General features: G+C 35.0%; 1 protein-coding gene across 1 annotated transcript in view; it reads right to left on the reverse strand.

Moving 5' to 3' along the window:
• CAMKMT (calmodulin-lysine N-methyltransferase) overlaps window positions 1-23,332 on the reverse strand; it is a 267,295-nt gene that overhangs the window by 56,057 nt on the left and 187,906 nt on the right. The window contains exon 4 of the mRNA XM_070948387.1: window positions 2,599-2,659. Within this exon, the coding sequence (XP_070804488.1) occupies window positions 2,599-2,659 (61 nt within the window). The remainder of the gene's footprint in view (window positions 1-2,598; window positions 2,660-23,332) is intronic.

The raw sequence follows: 23,332 nt of genomic DNA on the forward strand, positions 1-23,332 counted from the left end.
TTTTTTTGTAATTTTATTGGCCCGCAAAGCTTCAGCATAGGCTAATTAGCCCTTGCTTAGATCGGCTCCCGCCTCTCAGCTGATTTGCTTTCAGCCGTTTTGCTCACGGCTCTGCTGCTTGCTTGCGAAGAGTGCTGATTTTTTTCCCCTAGCTATATTAAAAAACGAAACAGAAAGTAAAGCAGGCTGTTGGCTTTGCACGTTGGAAAATTAGGCAGGCAGATTTCTTTTCTTTTTCCTCACCAAAAAAGGTAGGTGCAAACAATGGGAAATTTAGGGGAAAAGAGGAGAGTTCAATATTTTAAAACACAAAAGAAAAAAAGCTCTATTTAACTAGGGAATTGTAATAATGGAGATACTATTAATTGTATATTGTGTTGAAAGCAGAAATGGTTAAGTTGTGGTTTGGAGGAATATATGGGGAAAATTATTTGGTTTATTATTATTGATAAATATAATTAATTGATTTGTAAGAAATTGGATTGCATGGAAATAATTGGAATATTCATGTTCACATTGATTAATATACAAAAAAGGTAGTTATATAACTAATTGATTTATATTAAAATGTTGAATTTATATTAAACAACTGTAATATTACATAATTAACCAATGTGAGGATGGATATAAAAATAGATGACAATGGGAAGGGGTATAATATAGAATAGAAGGGAAAAATTGAATTTGATTAAGATTAGAGATGAAGATGAAGGGTAATATTGGTTTTTTACAAAAATAGATGAGGAATAAATATGGCAAAAAGGAAATATAGAAATTGTAAATTTAATTGAAATGACTAAACACTGTTTAAATTTGTGAACCGGCCAAATACTCTGTTCAAAGAAAATACATTGTATGTTTGTATGTGTGTTTCTAATTATTGTTATTTATTCATATTTGTTCTCTTTTATTCTTTAAAGTTTAACAATTCATTCTTTATCTTAATATCTTTATATTTGTTTGGGGTTGGCTTTCTTCCCTTTCATCTTTTTTATTGTACAGCAATCTTTCTCCTCAAACCTACCACCTCTCTCTTTTCTTTCCTTCTTACTTTCTCTTCCTCCCCTTCTTCTTCTCCTCCCTACTTCCTCTTCCTTTCTCCTTCTCCTCCTCTCTTCCTCCCTCTCTTACCCTCACTCCTACTCTAATTTCCCTTCCCTTCCTTCATCCCTCTCTATTGCTGTATCCTTTTATGCATATGGACTACTCAGAGGGCTGAAAAAATTATTTCTGACTGATCCTCGCACTTTTGACCAGTCCTCGAACTTACGACTGTCCTCACATTTTACGTTTTTGCCCTATCTTGTCACCATGGTGAAGAGAAGAGGTTGTGAAATGAGTGATACGGTTGTTAAGAATGCTACAATGGGCATAAATGATGACCAGTCATAAGTGCGAAGACCGGTCAAAAGTGCGAGGACCTGTCAGAAATCACTTTTTTCAGCCCTCTGGGTAGTCCTTTTGTGCATATGGACTACTCAGAGGGCTGAAAAAGTTATTTTTGACTGGTCTTCACACTTTTGACCAGTACTCGAACTTACGACTGTCCTCACATTTTACGTTTTTGCCCTATCTTGTCACCATAATGAAGAGAAGCAGTTGTGAAATGAGTGACACGGTTGTTAAGAATGCCGCAACGGGCATAAATGTGAGGATGGTCATAAGTGCGAGGACCGGTCAAAAGTGCGAGGACCAGTCAGAAATCACTTTTTTCAGCCCTCTGTAGTCCCTATGCAGATAGCCATGCCCACCGGTCACATGACCAGCTAGCCACGCCCACCCAGTCACATGACCAGCTAGCCACGCCCACCCGGTCACATACCACCAAGCCACACCCCCAACTAAGCCACGCCCACAGAACCGTTTGTTAAAAAAATTGAATCCCACCACTGCCTATACCATTTCAGACAAATAAAACCAGTATAAACATGTGTGCAATCTTTTGAATTATCAGTGAGAAACACTATTTGTAAGGGCCAATGGCTATAAAAATCAGCCTGCTTTTATTTCACTGGAGTCTCCTCAATTCAGTATTTCTGACTGTCCCTAGGGGATTCCAAATGCTAATTCTTAAGCCCATCAAAACTGAGAAATCTAGCCTATTATTTTTTCTGTATTGTACCAGCATTCCTAGAAAGGAATGAGCAGGGGAGTTGATGAAGCATATGAAAAATATATGGAAACCTAATGATAAAAGAGAGAAAAGAGAGTTCTCTGATGCCAGAGTTTTGCTTTAAAAATACAACCTATCTTCTTAGAGAACATTTTGCTGATTTTCAGAATAGAGGTCAGAGTAAAGAATGTCTTTATTTTTCTACCAAACTTCACAATCACTATCAATCGATTGATGCCTCACTTTTGTTTCCTAAAAATCAAAGTGAAAGAGAATGCCTTGAGTGGAAATCAAAAGTCTTTGACATATAGCAGAAAGCTTGCTATGCAATATTAGTACCCAAAGGCAGCTCCCAATTCTTTGTAATACACTTTCACCTTGAATTTTTTAAAAACTGAGTCTTAGGATTTAAATCCTAGCAAATTTTGCTATGCAAATAAAATAGTAATGGATTGAAGATGGTCTTTTAGGTCTTGGTTTCATACCTGAAAATTTCCTGGTGCTTGAGGCAATAGTAAGCTAGTATTTCTTCAGAAGGCCAGATACCTATAAAAAAACCAAGAACAAAGTAATATTTTAAGGCATATTTTTATATCTCCATAAATTGATCTTGTGTTGGATTTTTAAACATAGTTCAGAACACAAAAGGTCAAAACAAAAAGAATATCCCCCATCTCAAGTAGGATGTCTTGATGGAAGGGATAAAAAAAAATCAAGTGAATGACTATTGTGTCATGATCAAAGCCCCACCCCTTTTGACCATGTACTGTAAGTTTGGCGTGTTAAAAAGGGATATGGCTTCCAACACATATAGATGCAACTGATTCTCACAGCCAGTATCAGTATTTCTTTTAATAACAGCCAGGGATGAGCAATTTTGCCAGTTCTTTATTGTTATTGGGGGTTGCTCTGTTTTAATACTGAATTCTGCTTTTGCTAAAATGATTTTTAAAATTTTAGCCTTTATTGCACTTGAGATTTCCTCCACTTTATATTATCAGCATGTATGTATAAAATGGATTGATATAGAGACAATTCACCATCATAGAAGGTTTTTTAAAATATATTGTTTTACTGAAGAATGCATACACAATCTTATATCATGAAAAGACCATGAAAAAGTATTTTGATATCACACCATTCATAATTCTTTACCATATTATAATTATATAGTTCTGTATATATTATATTTATATAGTCCACGTGTATAATTCCATCATCATTTTAGCATTTCCTAATTCATATTTGCACATACAGTAAATCAAGGAGAAAGAATTGATGGAAATAAAGACAACTACAGTACATCTACAGAATAAAAAATGCATTAAGTAGAATAATAGAAATGTTCTAATGTAACCTTATTTTATTTTTAAAAATAAAATAAAATAAATTTAGAACTCCAAAAACAAAAGCTGTGGGGTGGGTGTTATTGGATAGTGAGAAGGTAGTCAGTCACCTGAACATAGAGCATTGAGTACCAGGTACCAGGCACCATGACAATCAATCCAATGGGACTGTTACAGGATTGACTTCCATATTGATCTGGGAAGGGTTGTCATGACAAAGGAGAAAAAACTACTAACTATACTGTATAAATAAACTAGGATAAGACCTTATCTCTCCACCCCTGTCCCCCATGTTTCCCATTTGGGAGAGAGTAAAGAGCAACACTGCCAGTAAACCCAGCCCCACAAAGCATTCCACCAAAATCCAAACTGAATTCAGATCTTAGATAAGAGCCGAGGTGGCACAGTGGTTAGAGTGCAGTCAGGGGTGGGTTCTACTTACCTTTACTACCGGTTTGCAATGGGGCCGCGCACACTCGCTTCACTCGCATGCTCTTCTGTGCAAGCACAGAAGCTTCTGCGCATGCACAGAAGCATTTTGATGATGTCGGGGTCGTAGCCTCCCACCAGTTTTACTACCGGTTCTATAGAACTAGTGTGAACCGGGGGCAACCCACCACTGAGTGCAGTACTGCAGGCTACTTCAACTGACTGCTAGCTGCAGTTCGGAAGTTCAAATCTCACTGGCTTAAGGTTGACTCAGCCTTTCATCCTTCCGAGGTGGGTAAAATGAGGACCTAGAGTGTTGGGACCAATATGCTGACTCTGTAAACCACTTAGAGAAGGCTGTAAAAGCACTATGAAGCAGTATATAAGTCTAAGTTTTATTACTATTGCTAGATCTAGAAATCACCTCCAACTGAAGCTTTGAAAGGCAAAGATGAAAAATCTAAGTCATCACTGAGGATTAATAAATACAGTTTATGCTCAAGTTGCTTTGATGTTGATAGACCCCAGTGTAATGTGTAAAATGGCTATTATCTCCTTTAGTACAACTTGGCTCTGCTGCAGGGATCCAGCTCAGTCCTCCCATAAGCCACTAGTCAGTTTCCATTCCCATTCCCATTGCCACTCAGCATCAATATCTGGCTATGCAACCCTCTGAGACATCAAGGATGGGCAAACCTGAACTGCCAGTCTCAGTTCCAAAATGCTGAGAGAGCTAATCATTGCCTTATTAGTTTGGCCTTGTTTCCTGACTTTAGCTCAGTTTCTTCTCTTGTGTCTCCTGCAAGGGCATGCAGGATGAGGTTGTTGTATACTGACTGGAAAGGTTTCAGCTACAAATTTCTAATTCAAACTTAGGAAGAGAGATGGAGGAAAAAGAGACATGAAAAAATACCTCTTTATTTCTCTTTCACACATTTTCTGGGAGTTTCTCCTCCCCATCTTCTTCTACTGACATGCCATGACAACTTTTGATCATTGTTGTATTCTCTAACCCAGATATTATTTAAATACTGAAACATGGGGGAAGCAGTTGTGCATCAAAATCAGACCAAACTACTGCAAATTGGAGAGCTTCGAAGGTATCACATCTTATTAGATCATTCAACCTTACAACAGTAGAAAAGCTGATCACTTGTATTTCAAAAAATATTTTGTGGATTATACTTTAACTTTTACAGTTAAATCCCACTTAAGTAATTGACTAATTTAGAACCATATGGCACTTATTTCAAAATGAATATATTTAAAGCAATATTTATGTCAAACCAAACACATGACATAAAAAGTCCATTTATTACCATTTATTATTCATATATCGCTATCAGGTTTGCAAGAGAAGTCCTAAGTTTCAACATTTATCCCTTTTAAATTAAGCTACATTTTACCTTGGTGAAACATACTGAAAGTTGCGCCTACAAATTTTGGATTACTCTCATTGTACATCAAGTACCTTGTCATCTTCTAATCTTGATAACATTCATTACCCTTTACTTGCATTTTACAACCCCCCCCCCTTTTAATGACAGTCCTTTGACAGTCCATGGTTTCACACTTTATTTTTTCGTCTTTCCTCTCAGGATTGTAGAAGAACATCAGACTGGGTTTTCTATAGTTCTTGGGCAGTTTACTGAGTAGAATTAATTAGGCTACCTATAAAAATGTGATAAAAATAGTGGCAGATTTGAAGGGAAAACAGAAAATATCAGCAGAAGTGTCTCTGACACAGCTGTGCAGAGTGTTTACACAGTCTTTTGGGACACCTTCCCTGTCTCCTTCCGAAGGGCTTTTCTATTTTCTCTTCTCCTTGGTCAATGAAACTAAGCTTGAGATCAATATTGTTTCTTCTTAGCCTTGATCCTAATTCTCCTTTTGTCTCTTTATTATTGCTAAAAATAAAGTGCCTGAAGTGACAGACTTCCCTTAAAAACATATTCCACTTCTTTTTAAGGCATATATGTTAAATTATTTAATGACCAACATGCAAGTTAAATAATTTAATATTAACACAAGCAGTTTTGCAAATACTGCCCATTTCTCCCACCTTGGCAATATTATATGGTTGGTGTATTTTGCAGGAAGGCACAATGACAACAGTGCATCAAGAAGCTATTGTGCTGTCAAAAAATACCAGCAGAGGGAGAAATGCCTACATTTTGCTTGGAACTTTTCTTTGCTGCCCCTGATACAATTCAGGTTAGGACTCAAGCCACATTAGTAGCTGTTGCTAATAACATTAGCAGGAAGATCATGGATGAGATCCTCTAAATCCCACCCAATTAAGTCAGGTACCAGCTATGTATACTGCTTCTTTCCATTATTCTCCAGGACTACAAGGTGCTATGTCAGTGTTAATTCCAAAAGCCGGCAGGTAAAAAGAACAGTGGTCAGGGGATCTCTTATAAACAGGTTTCAAATATGGAAGTGCAGAGTGTTACCCAGTAAAGCATTAAAGAAGCAGCAAGACTACCTTTGTTAATTTGAGTAAAAGGAAAAGCTTCTCTTGCTTGAACAGGTAAGTAATCCTCTTTGATGGCTTTCAAAATAGGGATAAGCTTAACAATTCATGTGGAGGAGTTTGCACTTTGACTTCTACTCTGTTGAACTGACCTATATTTTGTAATATGCAGGGCTGGAATATATCTTTATATCAAGAACCTATTCAGATGAGAAATGATCTCATTCATTTCAAACACTGAATGCAGTCACAGTTTATGTAAAGCATTATGAACTTTCATTGAAATCTGTGGGGAGGACTAATAAAACTTCAATTTCTTATTGAAATCAAAGATGTTTTAAAATATCCAACTTTGTCCAAATTGTACCCAGTGGCTCTAATCCAGATAAATGTAAATCAAGTCAATATGCTTTGACAGAAGCCTGTGTGGTTGTCATACTCACTCAGTTGATTCTACTGCCATTAAATTGGAGTATGCAGCTGTAATAATCTCATATTCTTCTGTTTATTCCTGCCTTTATTTCCTCCTTCTTCTGTGGTCTCCCTACTATCATTTTCTGTACTGTAATCCACTTCAAAAGAGAACAGACCCTCTCATTCTTTGTAAAATGCCTGCACACAGATGACACTATATGAATAATGCTAATAGCTACTAAGGGCAGAACTAGATACATGAGAAACATTGGGCTCTTAATCAGAAACCTCTTATAACTGCAGGGGATAAGGAGCAATTGCCCAACAAACAGTTGTTGAGAAGGAGCTTTATTCTTTCCTAATCTAGTTTCCCTTGCAAAAGTGCATCCCAGGTAATTTTGATTTTTTTTTAACCCCATCCCCGCCTGCCTCTGAAATCAAGAGGGAGAGAAGCCTTATGAAAAGGAATTTGCAGGAAAGGAGGGATCAAGCAACACTCATTATAACCACTGTTCTCCTCTTTTGCATTGTTCTGTTGTAATCCATTTGATTTTAGCAAACATGATGTTGGGTCTAAGCATTTGTTCACATACTCAAAATTATATTATTATATTAACAACTCTACACATTTTCTCTGAAATTTAAATTGTAAAACATATCAGATTCATCAGACATTGCAATAAAACTTCCATTTCCCGTTTATGTTTTCTATTTAGACTTTTTTGTATGTGAAAAGCATTCTGCAACTTTGTGTATTCCCTTTCCTATGCATTTGATATTTCACTTTTGTTCTAATAAAATCACATTTCTATTTCTAAATGCAACTGTCATAAGTAGATGTATTGTAAAAACTTCACATGAATATAAAGATAATCACTCTTCCAATTGAAATACTGAAGAAAAAAAATGACACTGGGTGACATTTTGACTATGAAATAAACTTGCAAAAATAATAGACAATACATAATTTATGTTCATGTCTTATAAAGTTAAGATTTTGTTAAAAAAGAAATTGATATTTCAGGGAATGCTTAATAGCTCATTCAGGAAAAGGAAGGGGGCATTGCTAATTGGTCTATTATAACTATTGTGTCCTTTCTTAAAGTAAATTATAACTGAAAAGATTTTATTACATAATGCTATTAGACATAGTACTCTCACAGTTCTCCATTTTGTCTCCTTCTTTAATCCTCTGATAAGCCCTTCTCTGCTGCAATGCCTCCTTGAATTACTACACTACATGGACTGTGAAGTGTTCCTTTACACACCAACTGAAGCAACCAGCAGCCAAAAATAAAAGGCCTATATCGTATTTTTAAACACAGTTTGGAGGATGCCAAACTGGCCTCCAGGACAAAGGATTGTACAGTTGAGGTGCAATAACAGAAATGGTCCTCTTTCTTGTCTTCATATAAATTGGATTTCTGTTAATGTTGGGATATAAAGGAGAACAGCAATGTTAGAATGGTACTTAACAGGATGTCAATCCTTTTGAATTTTCAACCTTTCTGCATAAATATGAACTAAAATGTGATCTGTTTTCCATATAAGTCCCATAACTTGATAAAGAAAACTCAAACAAATGAGTCAAAACATTGTATTTGTTCATTGATTTATTGAGGAAAATGATCCAAAACTACATATTTGTGTGTGGCAAAAGTGAGTACCAACCATTATTCTTCCTGGTTTGCATTCTGGATCTAGAAGAGTTCATTGCAGTTATTTACTTCTAGATATAAATACAATTTGTGTTACATGACCAGATCAGATCTTACTAGTAATGGAAGATGAGTTGTAACAAGGAGAAGCTTTGGCAAAATCTGCCATCGGAGCCTCTGGATACAAAACTGAAATCAGGAACACCACCAAAGTATGTGCTTTGTAATTCACAATGATGGGAATTTCAGTAAAGTACTGTAGGTACTGTGGTGTATCATAGTAATATAACTTGAAAGGGAAGAAGTAGAAATTTGGGTTATGTACTGTATATCTATTAAAAATAAAGTCACTAAACCTAGTTGCTTAGATATCAAATCATTCTATGATTTCACAGAATAATAGAATCATTATCTTGACCTCTCTCTAATAATAATCTGTAGCTAGTCATTGATCCTACTCATCTACTGTACATTATTGATTGGCTTTCTCTTTTTCTATTTATCTCAGTTTGCCAATTATAATTATTTTTCTAGTCTATTATCCAGCTACATCGCGTATTTAAGATATGTGAGTTTCTGTTTTCCAGTCATCTCAAAACATTAATTTTTAGTTGGTCCAGTTCTTCTTGCTGTCTATGGATCTTTCCTGACATTTTATCCTTCATTATGTTGTCTAAATTTGTCATTGCATTCCTCCCTAAGATTATCTCCTTTACTTTTCAAGAACACTATCCATCTCTATCTTGTGTCCAAGAAATAAAACTATTTATCATTTCTATTTTGCTAACAATTGTAACTCCAGTAAGCTTCCTATTTGATGTTACTATGGTCTTCTCAATATTTATATTAACCAAGATTTTTCAGTTTCCATTTTTATGTTCACAATGAGCTATCCTAAGTATTCCTTGTCTTTAGTTAAGAAGTTATTTTGTCCAAATATCTCAAATTATTAGTATTTTAACCTCCTCTATCAGCTGCCATTTTTTTCACTCCTACCATTCTTATATTGAGCTAAACAAGTATGGGAGAATAACATCTTTGTCTCATCAGTCTCCTGTCTTTTGCCATTGCATATGTAAGAGGTGCATCAGTTTACATAAACGTAATATTCAAGAGATATCCATTAGTTCTAGGAAATACATTTATTGGGTTGTACTGTAGCTATTCACAGTTAGAAATGACATTTTAGTGTCATGATTTCATGCCCTGAATAGCATGTCATGTAATTTACAGTGGCCCATTCTATTTAAGTTTATTTACATCTAAAACATCTGTTTTTACCTTTTACACCACTGAAATAATTTGATACTAAGCATCTTACAATCAGCATCATACAAGTAAATGGTAATATACTGGACAAGAAAGAATTAACATAACAAACAATAATCTATAATCAACTTAATTATCATTATAAAATTTCTCCTTAGTTCTGAACTCTTGAAATGGCTGCAGGAGATGCATGTTTATCAGATTAGGTTTCGGGGGATTTACAATCTGATTCACATGTAGAATAGGCATGCATATTTAACAAATTCATATATAATACTTGCTACTTGTTAAAGGAACTTTCCAGATTGGTATCCAGTCCCTCATTTTTCATGTTATCATCAATCTCATCATATTGTAAGAGTGTATGCTAAGTGAGGGAAAGAATACAATCAATCAGTTAATGAGAGATTCCATTACAGGTATATCAAATAAATTGACTCTTAGTGTGTCATACAAACATTTTGGCAGAAAGGAAATCATCAATGAGACCCGGGCTTAATAAACTCACTAATAGTATGATAGAGAGTTGAAAAGTTTCCATCTCAATTCTAAACATCCTGTATTCTAATCCCTAATTCTCTTCGTTAAAATTCATTAAAGGAGGTCTATATGAATCTTGTGTTCTGCAGTTAAGGTTGCTACAATTTTTCATGGTTTTTTCGAATGGATTTTTGGTTGTTTATTTGAATGATTTTCTTATTTACCCTAAGAATCCTGCCCATCACAATGAACAAATATGGAAAGTTCTTCAGTACTATCTTTGCTACAGCTTGTAAGCTAAATTATAGATATTGGCTTCAATGGAGTATTTGTCTTGGAAAGACTTCATATGTCTCTAACTAAGGTGAACTTTATTCTCTCATGTGCATATACATGTATTCTATCATGTACATATACACATATATGGTAGTAAGCATGGAAAGCATTTTCTAGAGTTGGCTAATTTTTATTGCAACTTGTTCCTAATTTGGTTGCTCTGATGAACTCTTTCATTCATTTTCTCAAGAAGGAAATCTTCTTTAAATGGCATTCTGGGGGGGGGGCAACAAGACTTATTCCTGATTAAAGGCATACACCTCTCAACCTACCACCTAGATCCAACATGCTTTTCTGTGGACCTGGCTAATACTCGATTTCACCTTGAACACTCCCTTTTTCAGTTCATTTCAGTTTGATAACAGCCTATTCATTTGCATATAGATTTTTTTTTCTCGAACAGCTACTGTATTTCCAGATAGGTGAAGTTGTATTTACAGTACCTACATTGAATATATACAATGTATCTTGTATTCAACTGTTCTCTTTTGATCCTAGAACACTCCACACACACCCTACTATGCAGCTCTACCTTCAGCAGGTAGGGAAGATGCATTTCAGGTGAAACCCATGTTGGACTCCTAGTGCAGAAGGCATAATCTGGAATAGTTAATTCACAGGAAGAGCTATTCCAACACATAAAGATCCTAAAAAGCACCCAAAAATGTTCATATCACTATTTTCCTTAGTAATTCCTTTCCCCATTTCTTCTATAAACCAAAGCACTAACTAGTCACATTCACAAAGATTTCTATATCTGTCAGCAGTTTTGAAGACTGGGAACAAGTAGCCAACCATTTCAGCTGAAGTAGGAAAAGACCAAAGATTCAAGCCTTAGGACAAGCATATATTAAAGGCAGAAATCCTGGGTGTTGTAGATTGAGAACTACTTCTATGTATGGCTTCTTAATTCTATGCAATAAAATTGACCATTTATACTCAAATTAGCTTTGGAATGCAGATCGAGGAAAGTGTCTAATTAACGTTTGACATTACACATGGTTTTCTTTTTTTCTTTCCTGACCAGAGTGGAAAAGGAATTTATAATACCATCAAGGAGAGAATTGCCACTTTATAATAATAAATTATTATAAATAATAATAATAATAATAATAATAATAATAATAATAATAATAATAAGCAAAGTACCAATAAAGGAGAATATTTGTAGCTCAGGGTTGAAATGAGGAGTCCTTGGTGCTCTCTGAGCTTGCTTGTTTTCTTCCAAATGTTTCATTACCCAAACTAGGTAACATCATCAGTGCTAGTAAGGAGTGCTATCAGTTTATATTCTGGTGTCTTACCTGTCTGTGTGGATGAGTGCGGTCTTAGATATAATGATACCTAATCAAGCTCAGAAAGCACCAAGGACCCCTCAAAAAACAAAGTAGGGAATTATACAGAACAACACATTTCCACATTTTTGTCATAGTTTATACAACCTGCTTTCTCAGTCTAAAACTGAAATTACAGAGAGGGGAAGAGAGGGAGAGGGAGAGAGAGAAGGGGAGGGAGGGGGGGAGGGAGGGAGTGGGAGAGAGAGAGAGAGAGAGACTAATCTTCAGTTTGGCCAATATGACTTTTAATACTTTATTATTCATGCAAAAGGGGGAAAAAGGATGTTTTTCAATCTGCAAATTTCTTTTGCAGCATTCATTTAGGGAGGCCTGTGGAGTTGCAAAAGAAATGCAGTGCTAAGTAAAAAAAAATGTAGATATTCTGAAATCTGAAATATATGGCAGGGCTGCCAAATCACGGAAGCTACTTGTAAGGTTGTTTTTGCTTTTTGTGTGTCAACTGAATGAATTATTTCATTTTCTTTACCCGGTTTTCAAATAATCATTAAAAATTAAACAACGCTGGAACAAGCTTTTCGTGATTATAGCCTTCACTCTTCAGCAAAAAGCTGGATCTATAAATTTACGTACCATTGTTGATGTAAATTGCAAAATTTTATATTCAACTATATTAAAACATCTATTCCAAAAAATGATTACCAGTTGTGAAAAGCAGAAGGGCTTATCACTTGCTGTCAGTTGTTCATGTCTAGTTAAGCAATAATGTGCTAAAACTGCTCTTTTGTTTTGTGGAAGAATTTTGGCAATAGAAGAAATGAACACTCGTTTAATAAAAACTGAAGCTGCCTTTTGCTTTGATGGAGGAAGCAGCTGCCTGTTTTCATTTGCTGCAGAGCAGCAAAATCCATCAATATAATAAGCAGCTTAGATGCAACCATCCACAGCATCTGTAAGCATATAGGGCTATTCGCTCAAAACCAATCCTTGGTTTAATTTTAACTAAGATGTGTCTGACATATTTGAAAAATGCATTATAATAGGGTTTTGGATATGCTGGCAATTTCTCTTTAAAAACTTTTCACAGATTTTTAAAAAGACAAGTGTATGTATCTGAGTAATGAGAAATGATCAAAGACACTCCAGTAACAATCGCCAATAAAAATCTAAAAATGCAAATACAGCCATTAAAAACTTGTTTTTTGGTTTATATTCTATGCCCTCTCTTCTAAGTACCAGGGGTTATAGAGGCAGACTACCAATGTAGAGACAGACTGAAAAACAATACGGAAACTAGCAATCAGTTATATACTGTATTCTAATTAACTATTGTAATTATCTGAGTTATAATTCCCAATATATTTGTAATTCATTTTCATTGAAAATTTGAGCTGGTAAATTTGAGCTGGTAAATGGAAAAAGAATTGCCTGAAAATGTTTTAGTACAAAAGGAAAAAAAACCAAAAACTATAAATGAAAATTTACAGATGTTGATTTTTTCTATTGTCCATCACCGTAAATTTCATGGAGAAATGTGATACTGTATACTTCTATTAAAATTCTGAGGTTATTATTTTGCTATTTCACAGCATTTCTAAGACCTTTCTAAGCTGAGCTTTTAGATGATTTGCACATTAACAGAGAAGGCAGATAATTCTTAATCCTTTTTTTCCCCCAGATCCAATAATGGATAAGGAAGCATCTTAGCATGATCAAGTAGCAATCTGCCTAACTAGAACAGTAATATACCTGAATTTAAAATTAGCTATCATTTGGACATTCCCCCCCCCTTATAATATTTTATTTAAAGGAGAACACAATACCTAAGCCAGCAAGATAGCTGCAGTGACAGTTTTTCCATTTAAACATGCAATTGTGGTCTACATCTGTATATTTACATTATATGCAAAACAAAAAACAAATATTTTTAAAGTATTTCCAAGAAATATTTGTGGTGCTTTCGGTTAAGCAAATATGTTTATAATAAACAATTTTATTAATATAATTCTGGGACGTGTAATATTTTAACTGTATTTTGATTTATCAGTTACAAATAACACTGTATGTGACTATATTTTTCTTTAACATGATACAAAGACTGCTTTCTATTCTGTTCAATTTATTTATTTATTTATAATTAGACTTCTATACCGCCCTTCTCCCAAAGGATTCAGGGCGGTGTACAGCCATATTAAAACACATAAATTTACAAAATTTAAAACCAATTAAAATCAAATATATAAAATTTGGCTCAAAAATTAAAACATACATACACCCCTTATAAAATTCGTATTAGGCCAATCCAGCTTGCTGGAACAGAAGGGTCTTCAGGGCGCGGCGAAAGGTACACAGGTCGGGGCTAAGACGAAGCTCTAGGGAGAGCTCATTCCAGAGGGCTGGTGCACCCGCAGAGAAGGCTGTCCCCCTGGGTGTCGCCAGTCGACATTCTTTAGCCGATGGCACCCTGAGGAGCCCCTCTCTGTGGGAGCGTATTGGGCGGTGGAAGGCTGTTGGTGGCAGAAGGCGGTCTCGTATATATTTAGATCAGAGATACATTCTCAAAATATTTATCTAACTCCTACATTGATACTCTCCTTCCTATTTTGGTGAGCCCTCAAAGTCATGTACAACTAAAATAAATACATAACAATTAGAACTGTACAGTTCTCTTTACATTTATATCTATATATCTATAGATATAGATATCTATAGATATCTACATCTGCCTGCCTGCCTGCCTGCCTGCCTGCCTGCCTATCTATCTATCTATCTATCTATCTATCTATCTATCTATCAATCAATCAATCAATCAATCATCTATCTTATATAGGGTTTTTTCAGAACTTTCATCTCTTTTGTTTTTGATAGCTACATGAGTTCCTTCTGCTATCCCTGATTGTTTTTGTCTCAGAACATGCTGGTCTAGAGTTCTGGTGTGGTTTGTCATTTTCTGGAAATGATTATCTAATTATGCGGACATGGAATTTTGCACATCCTTGCTTTAAAGATCCATTACAATAATTGAAATTGTGCCTTGTAAGTAATATGATCCTTGTCTCATTCAGCAGTTAGTATTCAAGCTACTGCCTTTTTCACTCTGTACAACTTCCAGATGTGGTGATATAGCCATAATGTACAGCATGTTACTATAGCTAAGGTATGAGGCAATTGAAGAGTAGATAACCATGGCCAAATCTGAACAACTCAGGCAGTATTACAGTTGATACATCAGGCATAATTGTGCAAAGGTGCTTTCTATCACAGCCATCACCTCAAATCTATTGGCAGCTGAAGATCAAAGAATGCTTCTAGGCTGCAACCTTGCTCTTTCAAGCAGAGGGCAACCTGATCCCAAATTGGTTTAAATCCTCAAATCGAGTTTCTTATTTACCAATATCACCTCCATCTTACGTGCACTTAACATCAATTTATTCTCATCATTGTCATCCTTCATCCAGCCCATTCTTGAACAGAAGCAATCTCTAAAAGTACTGGCTGATTCCTTGGAGTTGGATTATAAGAGATATTTGTTTGCTTGATTTGCATTATTTATCTTTACAATATCCCATGGAATTGACTGCCTTGAAAGACATCCATCTAATGAAGTTCATAGCTGAAAGACAAAATCATTATGATTGCAAAAGATGGGTAATGTTCACATATAAGCTGCCCAGAGTAGCCCCATGCTGAGATGGGTGGGAAATAAATTTAAAAACAAACAAACAAACAAACAAACAAACAAACAAACAAACAAACAAACAAACAGGAGAGGTGGCTTATTTGATTGCTTCTGGGAGAGAGTAACCAAACATTCCTGCACTAAATATGATTTTTCTTTAGTCTGTAACTTATTTCTGGTTTTGGAGCTAGGAACAGAACTAACATGGGAACTAAAAACTATGGGAGACAAAAACTGCATCTGTATTTCAGTACTGTTTTTCCCTTGTGTTCCTTTTACTGTTAAGGTGAAACAGTTTTTACAAGCTCCCACTTAATGGGGTGGACATGAGACAATAGTCTAGTCACACTTTGTTTACTAAAGTCACCAAGCAGAAATGTGAACAGTTGTTTTTCCAGTCTAAATTCATAATTTGGTCTAATACATCAAATTGATCTCATGTATCGTCCATAAAATTGTATTTCTTACACCTTTTATTTTCTCCTGAACACAAATTTGTCTTTAATTATAAATGACTTGCCAAAATGTCTAAAACAGTGATCAGATTATTCTGATGGATTTATATCCATTTATTGTATCCAGAATAGTTAGCTTGAAATCTAATGCATATACTGCACATATATGTATTTTATATTTCTGCTTTATTTTGTTTATTTTTTTAAGAAACATAAAGTTCTCTGGACAGTTGGACAGAAGAACAAAATACTGCAGAGTGGCTAAACTGTCCAAAGAAAATCCTCCTTCTCCAATAGGTAGGTAACATCGTCATTATTGTCAAGAGGGAGAATTTTGTTAGGAACACAGAATGGAGCAGAAACCTCTTCCCTTGTTCAATAGTTCTGATCCTCAGTGCACTCCTAGCTACTACTTCATTACATATATTTTTTGGAATTTCAAATTCAAAGTGAGGCCAAGTGATATATTTAACATAAATGTGCTAAAAGACATGGCTGTTCCCTTCTAGTCAGATTTTAGCACCAACACATTGGAAGGGGAGAGGGAGAAGCATGAAATTATGGAAGGCTTCTGATTTGGTGGATCAATTTTGAGGTGAAAGAAAAGAGAATGGAAAAAGTTAGGAGATTCTCTATGCATACTCTTTCACAATTCAGGTTACAATATTACACAGTCTAAATTGGAAGAAACCCTCACTGTGTATAATGAGATTTAAGTCAGAATTATACTGTTAGATGTTCAATCTACTAGAGCTGTAGAAGTCAATCTATCATATAGTTCAGGGGTGTCAAACTGGCGGCCCACGGGCCAGATGCGTCACATACAGGCCACACCCACCCCAGCTCTGCAAGTGGGAAAAACATCATGAAACGTCATGTGACGGCAACATGACGCTGTGAATTTGACACCCAGGATATAGTTTGTGCTATATCGCGATTTTAATTTTAAAAATTGGAAATAACAAAGCAAAATTATGTTTTAAAATTAATATTAACTTATAAAAGGTCACAAGTTTTATAAACTAAACCAAGTAACTGACCGGATGAATTTCAGTTATGCTACTTAGAGATCCAACCTCCAAATGCTAGAAGGCTCTGTGAGGCCTGAACTTCCAAATTCTTTTCTGGGAATTATGCATAATACATTTTAGAGAATTAAGCTTTTTAATTATTTCAGAATCTCCTAAAAATGCACTTTATGAACTCTAATGGCAACAGAGAGAATTACAGTATTCCTTCTTTAATATAGATTTCCATAACATCATAAGTCTACATTCTGATATCTTAAATATTAGCAGAGAAGATCATATGCTGGTTTGAATATATTTTTCTAAATGAAATTTGAATTATTTGCTTCTATATTGAAAAAAAGCCTTTCACATACAATTTTTAGTAGGATAAACAAAGAGTATACTAGATTGCCAGCTTTAGTCATACCAGGCCACATGCAGCATTCCTGCTAACAGAAAGAGTTCTGTGCTGTAAATTTTGAATGACATGATGGGTATAGATATACATATGTTCCTATCTATGTAAAATGAGTGCAATACTCTGAAAACCAAGCTCAATTTTTCAGATAAATGTATCTTTCTGTGGCACTTCAATAAAATTCTCCACTGTCAGTGCATTGATTCCCCTATAATAGCAGGGAAAATATCATTATTTTTATTAATCCTGTCACTTGTTTCTGCAGCATCTCTTGCAATGAACAGCTAACAACAACATTACACATTGGGTTTTTTTTTTGTTTGTTTGTTTTTTGCTGGAGATTCAATCACAACAAATAATAAAATTTCTCATTTAATTAAAAAAATCAACAAAATACATACAGTTTACACACACACAAACACACTTCATGATATTGAAAAAAAAAGGTAATTTACTTTCTTTTCTCTGCTCTATATTCTAGGATTGTCTGCTTTCTAGAAAAGGAATGAAATCTCCCCTTTGGTTTTTCTCTGAGGCTGTGATAGCTCAGTTGTCTGCCTCCAAAATGCCAAGATAGGAGAATCTCATCATCCAGAGACCAGCTACATGATGGGCAGTTAATAGATATATCAAACCTTAGGATATATGCTAAGCTGAAGAGATGATTGGTTGCTTAATACACTGATTGATTAGCATAGAGAGAATGGGTTTCTTCTTGACAACCTAAGATTATGCTTCAGCTAAGCTCAAATTGCTTACACCTCTTCTATTGGGTTTAAAATTACAGCCCTGTCATCTAAAACCTCTCTTCAATGAAATTTTTACCATATATAAAAATTAAAGAGAAAAAGAAAGTAGGAGTACTGGATAAGAGTAAATGGGAGATATACATTTCCTACTACAATTGTTGTTACTACTGGAAAAAGCTGATAAGTAAATCCACTTGAAAAAAAAAAAACTCAGTAAACTATTAGAGAACCATATGTAACAATTTGGAGGAAGCAGGCAGCAAAATGAAAGGGGGCCACAGGATGCACCGGAGTCTGCTAATACAGACATTGTCAGACATCAAATGAACTAATTTACTTCATCCCAAGTTTGCATCCAGAAGAGTATTTTAAACCTCTTGTGGCTTTCCACTAGTCCAGATGTATATCAAGGAATTAGTTAAGTCACAAAGATGACAAATCCAACCTAGAGTTTCTTCAGGAATGAATGTATTAGCAGGTTTTTTATGTACTGGAATAAAATCACAGTATGTGATTATAAAAAACAATAGTCCTTTCTCTGAAAGCAGCAGCATGTTCAGATCACTTATTACCCTCTTTAATATCTAGTTCAAGTTATGTGTGTCTTTATTCAGTTGCAATCTGAATTTCCCTGTCCATGCTTCACATGACTGGTAGGTAAAGGAAATGCATAGAGTAATGAGGTCAGTAAACAGAACATTTATTTCAGTAGGGACTTTACACTGCCTTTTGAGCAGCAATTCAGTGGCTGCACTACTACTACTACTACTACTAGTAGTAGTAGTAGTAGTAGTACTAGTACTAGTACTATTATTATTAAAAATCAAATAGGCCAAACCATAAAAAATAATTTTATCACCATCAGGCCATAAACTTAAGTAACATCATTGATGGACGTAAAGTCTCCTTCAAGTTGGGTGAGAAAAAACCAATCCAGTATGAAAAACAGCTGTAAAGAATAGAATCCTCTAAAATAGAAATATATATATTGAAGAAAATAGCAAAGGAAATGTGCAGTGATAAAGAACATTTTTCTCACATACCGCTCAAGATAGTCAGTCGAAATCTATGAATACTTTTAATACAACAGAGAAACACTTTTTTCCATAAATAAATGGTTAGGTTTATATAGCTAGATAGGTATCACAGTATATGGGTTACGTCTGTTGAAAAATGTGGCAGAATTCTACTGTTTCCCTTCTAACTCAATAAATGATTTTCTGTGCACTTCTATTAAATGATTAATCACATTTTTCTGTGATTGAAACTGTTCAATTTTTTAAAAAAATAAATAAAACATTTTTTCTGAACATTAATTCTGTTACCTTGAAGCATTGCCTAATCTTCTGGCTGGTCAAATAAGAAATTGGTGAAAGTCTAACAGTCTAAGTAGTTCATTGAGAATGTTAAAATCTGCATTAATAAATAGCCTGAGCTTCTCGGGCGTTTGTCCTCCTCCTTTTTTTTATCTGTTATGAGCGGTAGGGGATCAGCTGCAAGTCAAATCCCCAGCTGAACAACCCAAATACAACTGAGTGAACAGACTTAAAACAAGGCCATTTATTGATGCCTGTTATGCAAGCAAAGCATCCAAGGCTTTGAAACAGATGTCAACTGAGGCATATGCCTACTGTAAACTGGAATTTGATTCTCTTTATAAAAATAGACATAAACGGGCCTTTGGAGACCAGGCTGCCTCTTGTTGTATGCCACAAACCAACTTGATTCTGTCTTAATCCTTTCAAAAGATGAACAGCCTGATATCCAAGGGCAAAATAGAAAAGCAGAAGAAAAAGAAAAAGAAATTAATGATAACGTGTTGGAGAAGTTCCCAGAAGCATTTTTACAGATTTTTCTCTAAAAACACAAGACAGGAAGTTAAAAGCTTAGTGCAGATCAACTACGGCATGTTGAATTATCATTTTGTATCACTTAGGGTGAAAAAGGGACCCGGCGTTCAGGTAGAAGGTCTAGTACAGTGCATGCACGTTTTGATGTCTTTTAAATGTCACTTATTTTACATGAGGCAGTTGGTGGAGACATGAGTCAACAGTAATCAGAACCATTATCCCCTGCAGTGAGCCCTGGTCCTAATGCATTATGACACCTTAGCTAGCCAGCCGCCGATTTACCTTCCTGTTTCTTAGGGAATTAAGTGGCATCATGTGAAAATGGTTGTGATATAAACAGCATGGGCATAACTGGTATTAAATTTACCTCTCAGCCTAAGTGAATTTTCCTCACATGTGACTAATCAAAATGAAAGCTTGTGGACATAGGCAGATATGGCCACCACTTCTCCACCCCTGGGACTGGGGCTATTTTGTTTTATCTCTTTGTACAAGCTGGCAGAAGTTTAAAGTGAAGGCGATAATCCAGTGCTGGTGTCTTTATGAAATAACATCCTTACATGAAGAGGCTTTTAACTGTCTGTCGCTGTCTTCCCCCCCCCCCTCTCTCTCTCTCTCTCTCTCACACACACACACACACACACACACACACACACACAGGAGTGTGACAATCTTATTTTGTTGAGCACCCTCCCATGAAAAGGGAAAATAATAGCTGTAATAGCTACTGCTAGAACCGACCTTATCTGATCCATTATTCTTTAACCCTTTAAAAGTCAGTTTTACATATGCCAGAGAAGGGGATGGCAGGAGAGAAAATAAAAAACTATCCTGAGAATTGATGACAATGATGATGATTTAATAATTTTGGCAAAAGCCTGAAACCCAATTACTGGGATCTCTCAAATCCAGGTATGTCTGTTTTACTCTTCAAATGAAAGAAAAATGTCATCTTTCAAATACAAAACTGTCAACAAAGGGAGCAGAGGGTGGTGGGAAAGCATTTTTCAGGAAGCAAAAGCATGTTGAAAGTGTGAAGCAAACTGGCCTGCCAAAGTCAACCAATATTTTTGGAACAGCTGACACACATAGAAAAAAAAGTTATTTACTAATGGTTTAGCAATGATTGGTGGGTGCCAAAGGAAATGCAGGCAGAGCAATTATCATCCTGTACAAAGACATGTTTATTGACAGACAAGAATGCTATGAACCAACTGTGAATATTGCTGATAATACATGCACAATGCTAAATTTTACAAGAATAGGCTAGCACATTCTTCTTGGTATACTTCCCACACCTTATTTGTTAAAAGCAACCAGGACTGAAATGCTGGAGCTTTTTGTCTGCTGTTTAGAATTTCAAGCTTTTGCTTTTCATGTTTTTGAAGGAATAGTTGCATTCTATTGATCCCAGTTTTTATAGAATTCTTGGTATTTCCTTTTTGTTAAATCCTGGACAGCTTTCTATTTGATAAATGAGTTTTATGCTTTTCTTACAGTGTATTTGTCAGCCTATCTATGAAGATCAAATTTCTCTGTGCTTGTTCTAATACCTTTATTAAAACAACAATAGCATATATGTTAAAATATATCAAAAATCAACATTAAAGCAATAGATACCTATAAATAGATTACAAATTGAATTTAATTATATATCAAATTTATAAGGCTGTTCAGCTCTGAGAAGAATACAACACTAAAATAGAAAAGAAAACCACAGTAAAGAAGAAAGCAAAATGTTATCCAGGCAGAGCAATGAAACATAAAACCAACATAAATGTAAATTCCACCCACCTAAATCAAAAGCCTTGAGAAAATCTAAACCTAAGGACCACTTAAACAAAGACAGGGTACAGTGAAATATGTCCTTTATTTTGGAAAGCTGTCCTTTAAATAATTTTATTTTTAAAAAATTCACTTTTGTCCTTTATTTTGGACATTTACCATACAAATGGTGCTACTTAAAACACAATCTTTCATATTCGTGTCAAAAATATGGAAATTGACTTCTCTTTTTAAAATAAATTTACATATACGTTTTGATTTTAGATATTTTATTAGAATACACATTTTTGCAAAAGTTTTCTTGATTCTGCTCTTGAATTTTTCTCTGTAAAGCAAAGTTGTAAACATAAACAATTAATTTCTTTTATCCTTATGGACCTTTTTCAGATTTTTCCCTTTTTCAGGTTAGTCCTTTTTTTTCTCAAGACAATGTGGTCAGGATAGGTAAAGGCCATTTGAATATTTTTGGTAAGACTGCTCCAGAGGGCAGGTGCTGCAATAAAGATGAGTCTCATTAGATGACACTGTCTGATTGGTGGGACTTGGAGCATGGATGGATTAGGCAGAAACTATCAGAGATAGCTGATCACTCAAAAAAGATAGGCCTTATACTATGAAGAACTTTATATATGATAACCAGCACCTTTTGTTGTGATGGGAAACTAATTGGTATTTAAGAAAGTAAGAACTAAATTATCTAGGTTGTTATAGGTGCGCAGGAATGTAGGAATTCACAGTCCACTGAATGATAATAATGGAAGAGCCAGAAATGAAAGTTAGGAGATATTCTGAATGAACACAATCCAGTAGAAAAATGATTGTTAGGGGTCATAAACACAGTAATAACACAAGAGAGTATAGAAAAATTAACTCAACCATTCAATGAGCTCCCCATAAAATTGAGAATGAGGACTGGTCAGTATCAGCTTAGAAAAGATCTGCTCAGTTTCAAGTACAAGGTTTAAGTCTGTTTCTGCATACAAATGGAGAAAATGAATGATCTGATTGTTTATAATAAAAAAATTAGAGAATTAGTGAAGGACACAAGGGTCAATTCTAAATATGAAACAAATCATAATTTGATAGTGAATAAGACAAGATATTTAAAAAAAGATGGAAGACATGGAAGGAAAGATGTGAAAGAGTCTAGAGTGGAAGAACGATTGAAAGATATATATTAATATATACATATTAATATGTATATTAATATGTATATATTAATGAACACATATTGTATGTATGAACACAATTCAACTATTCCATATTTAAGGAATGCTTCTGGTGATGTCAGAGGTGGAAGATCAATATACATGTACTTCAAAATGCTATGTTAGCTGAGAACCACAATGAGTGGCAGTGAATGTTATATCTGTACAATACAACAAAGAGTATGGATCTGGAAAAAAAACCTACATCAAACATCAAGGTAGCAAAGAAAATTGAGTGGATGATTGCAAATTATAAATAAATGGTAAAAACAAGAGCACAATGAAAAAGGGGTGTTCTTTGGTACAATGTTTTGTAAAGATTAGAAGTAAATGGAGAAGTTCAAGATGTGGAAATGGTGGAA

The sequence above is a fragment of the Pituophis catenifer genome, unplaced genomic scaffold (assembly GCF_029215685.1).
Source record: "Pituophis catenifer annectens isolate HBS135680 unplaced genomic scaffold, rPitCat1.0.hap2 SCAF_1, whole genome shotgun sequence".
In the NCBI taxonomy this organism is placed as follows: Eukaryota; Metazoa; Chordata; class Lepidosauria; order Squamata; family Colubridae; genus Pituophis; species Pituophis catenifer.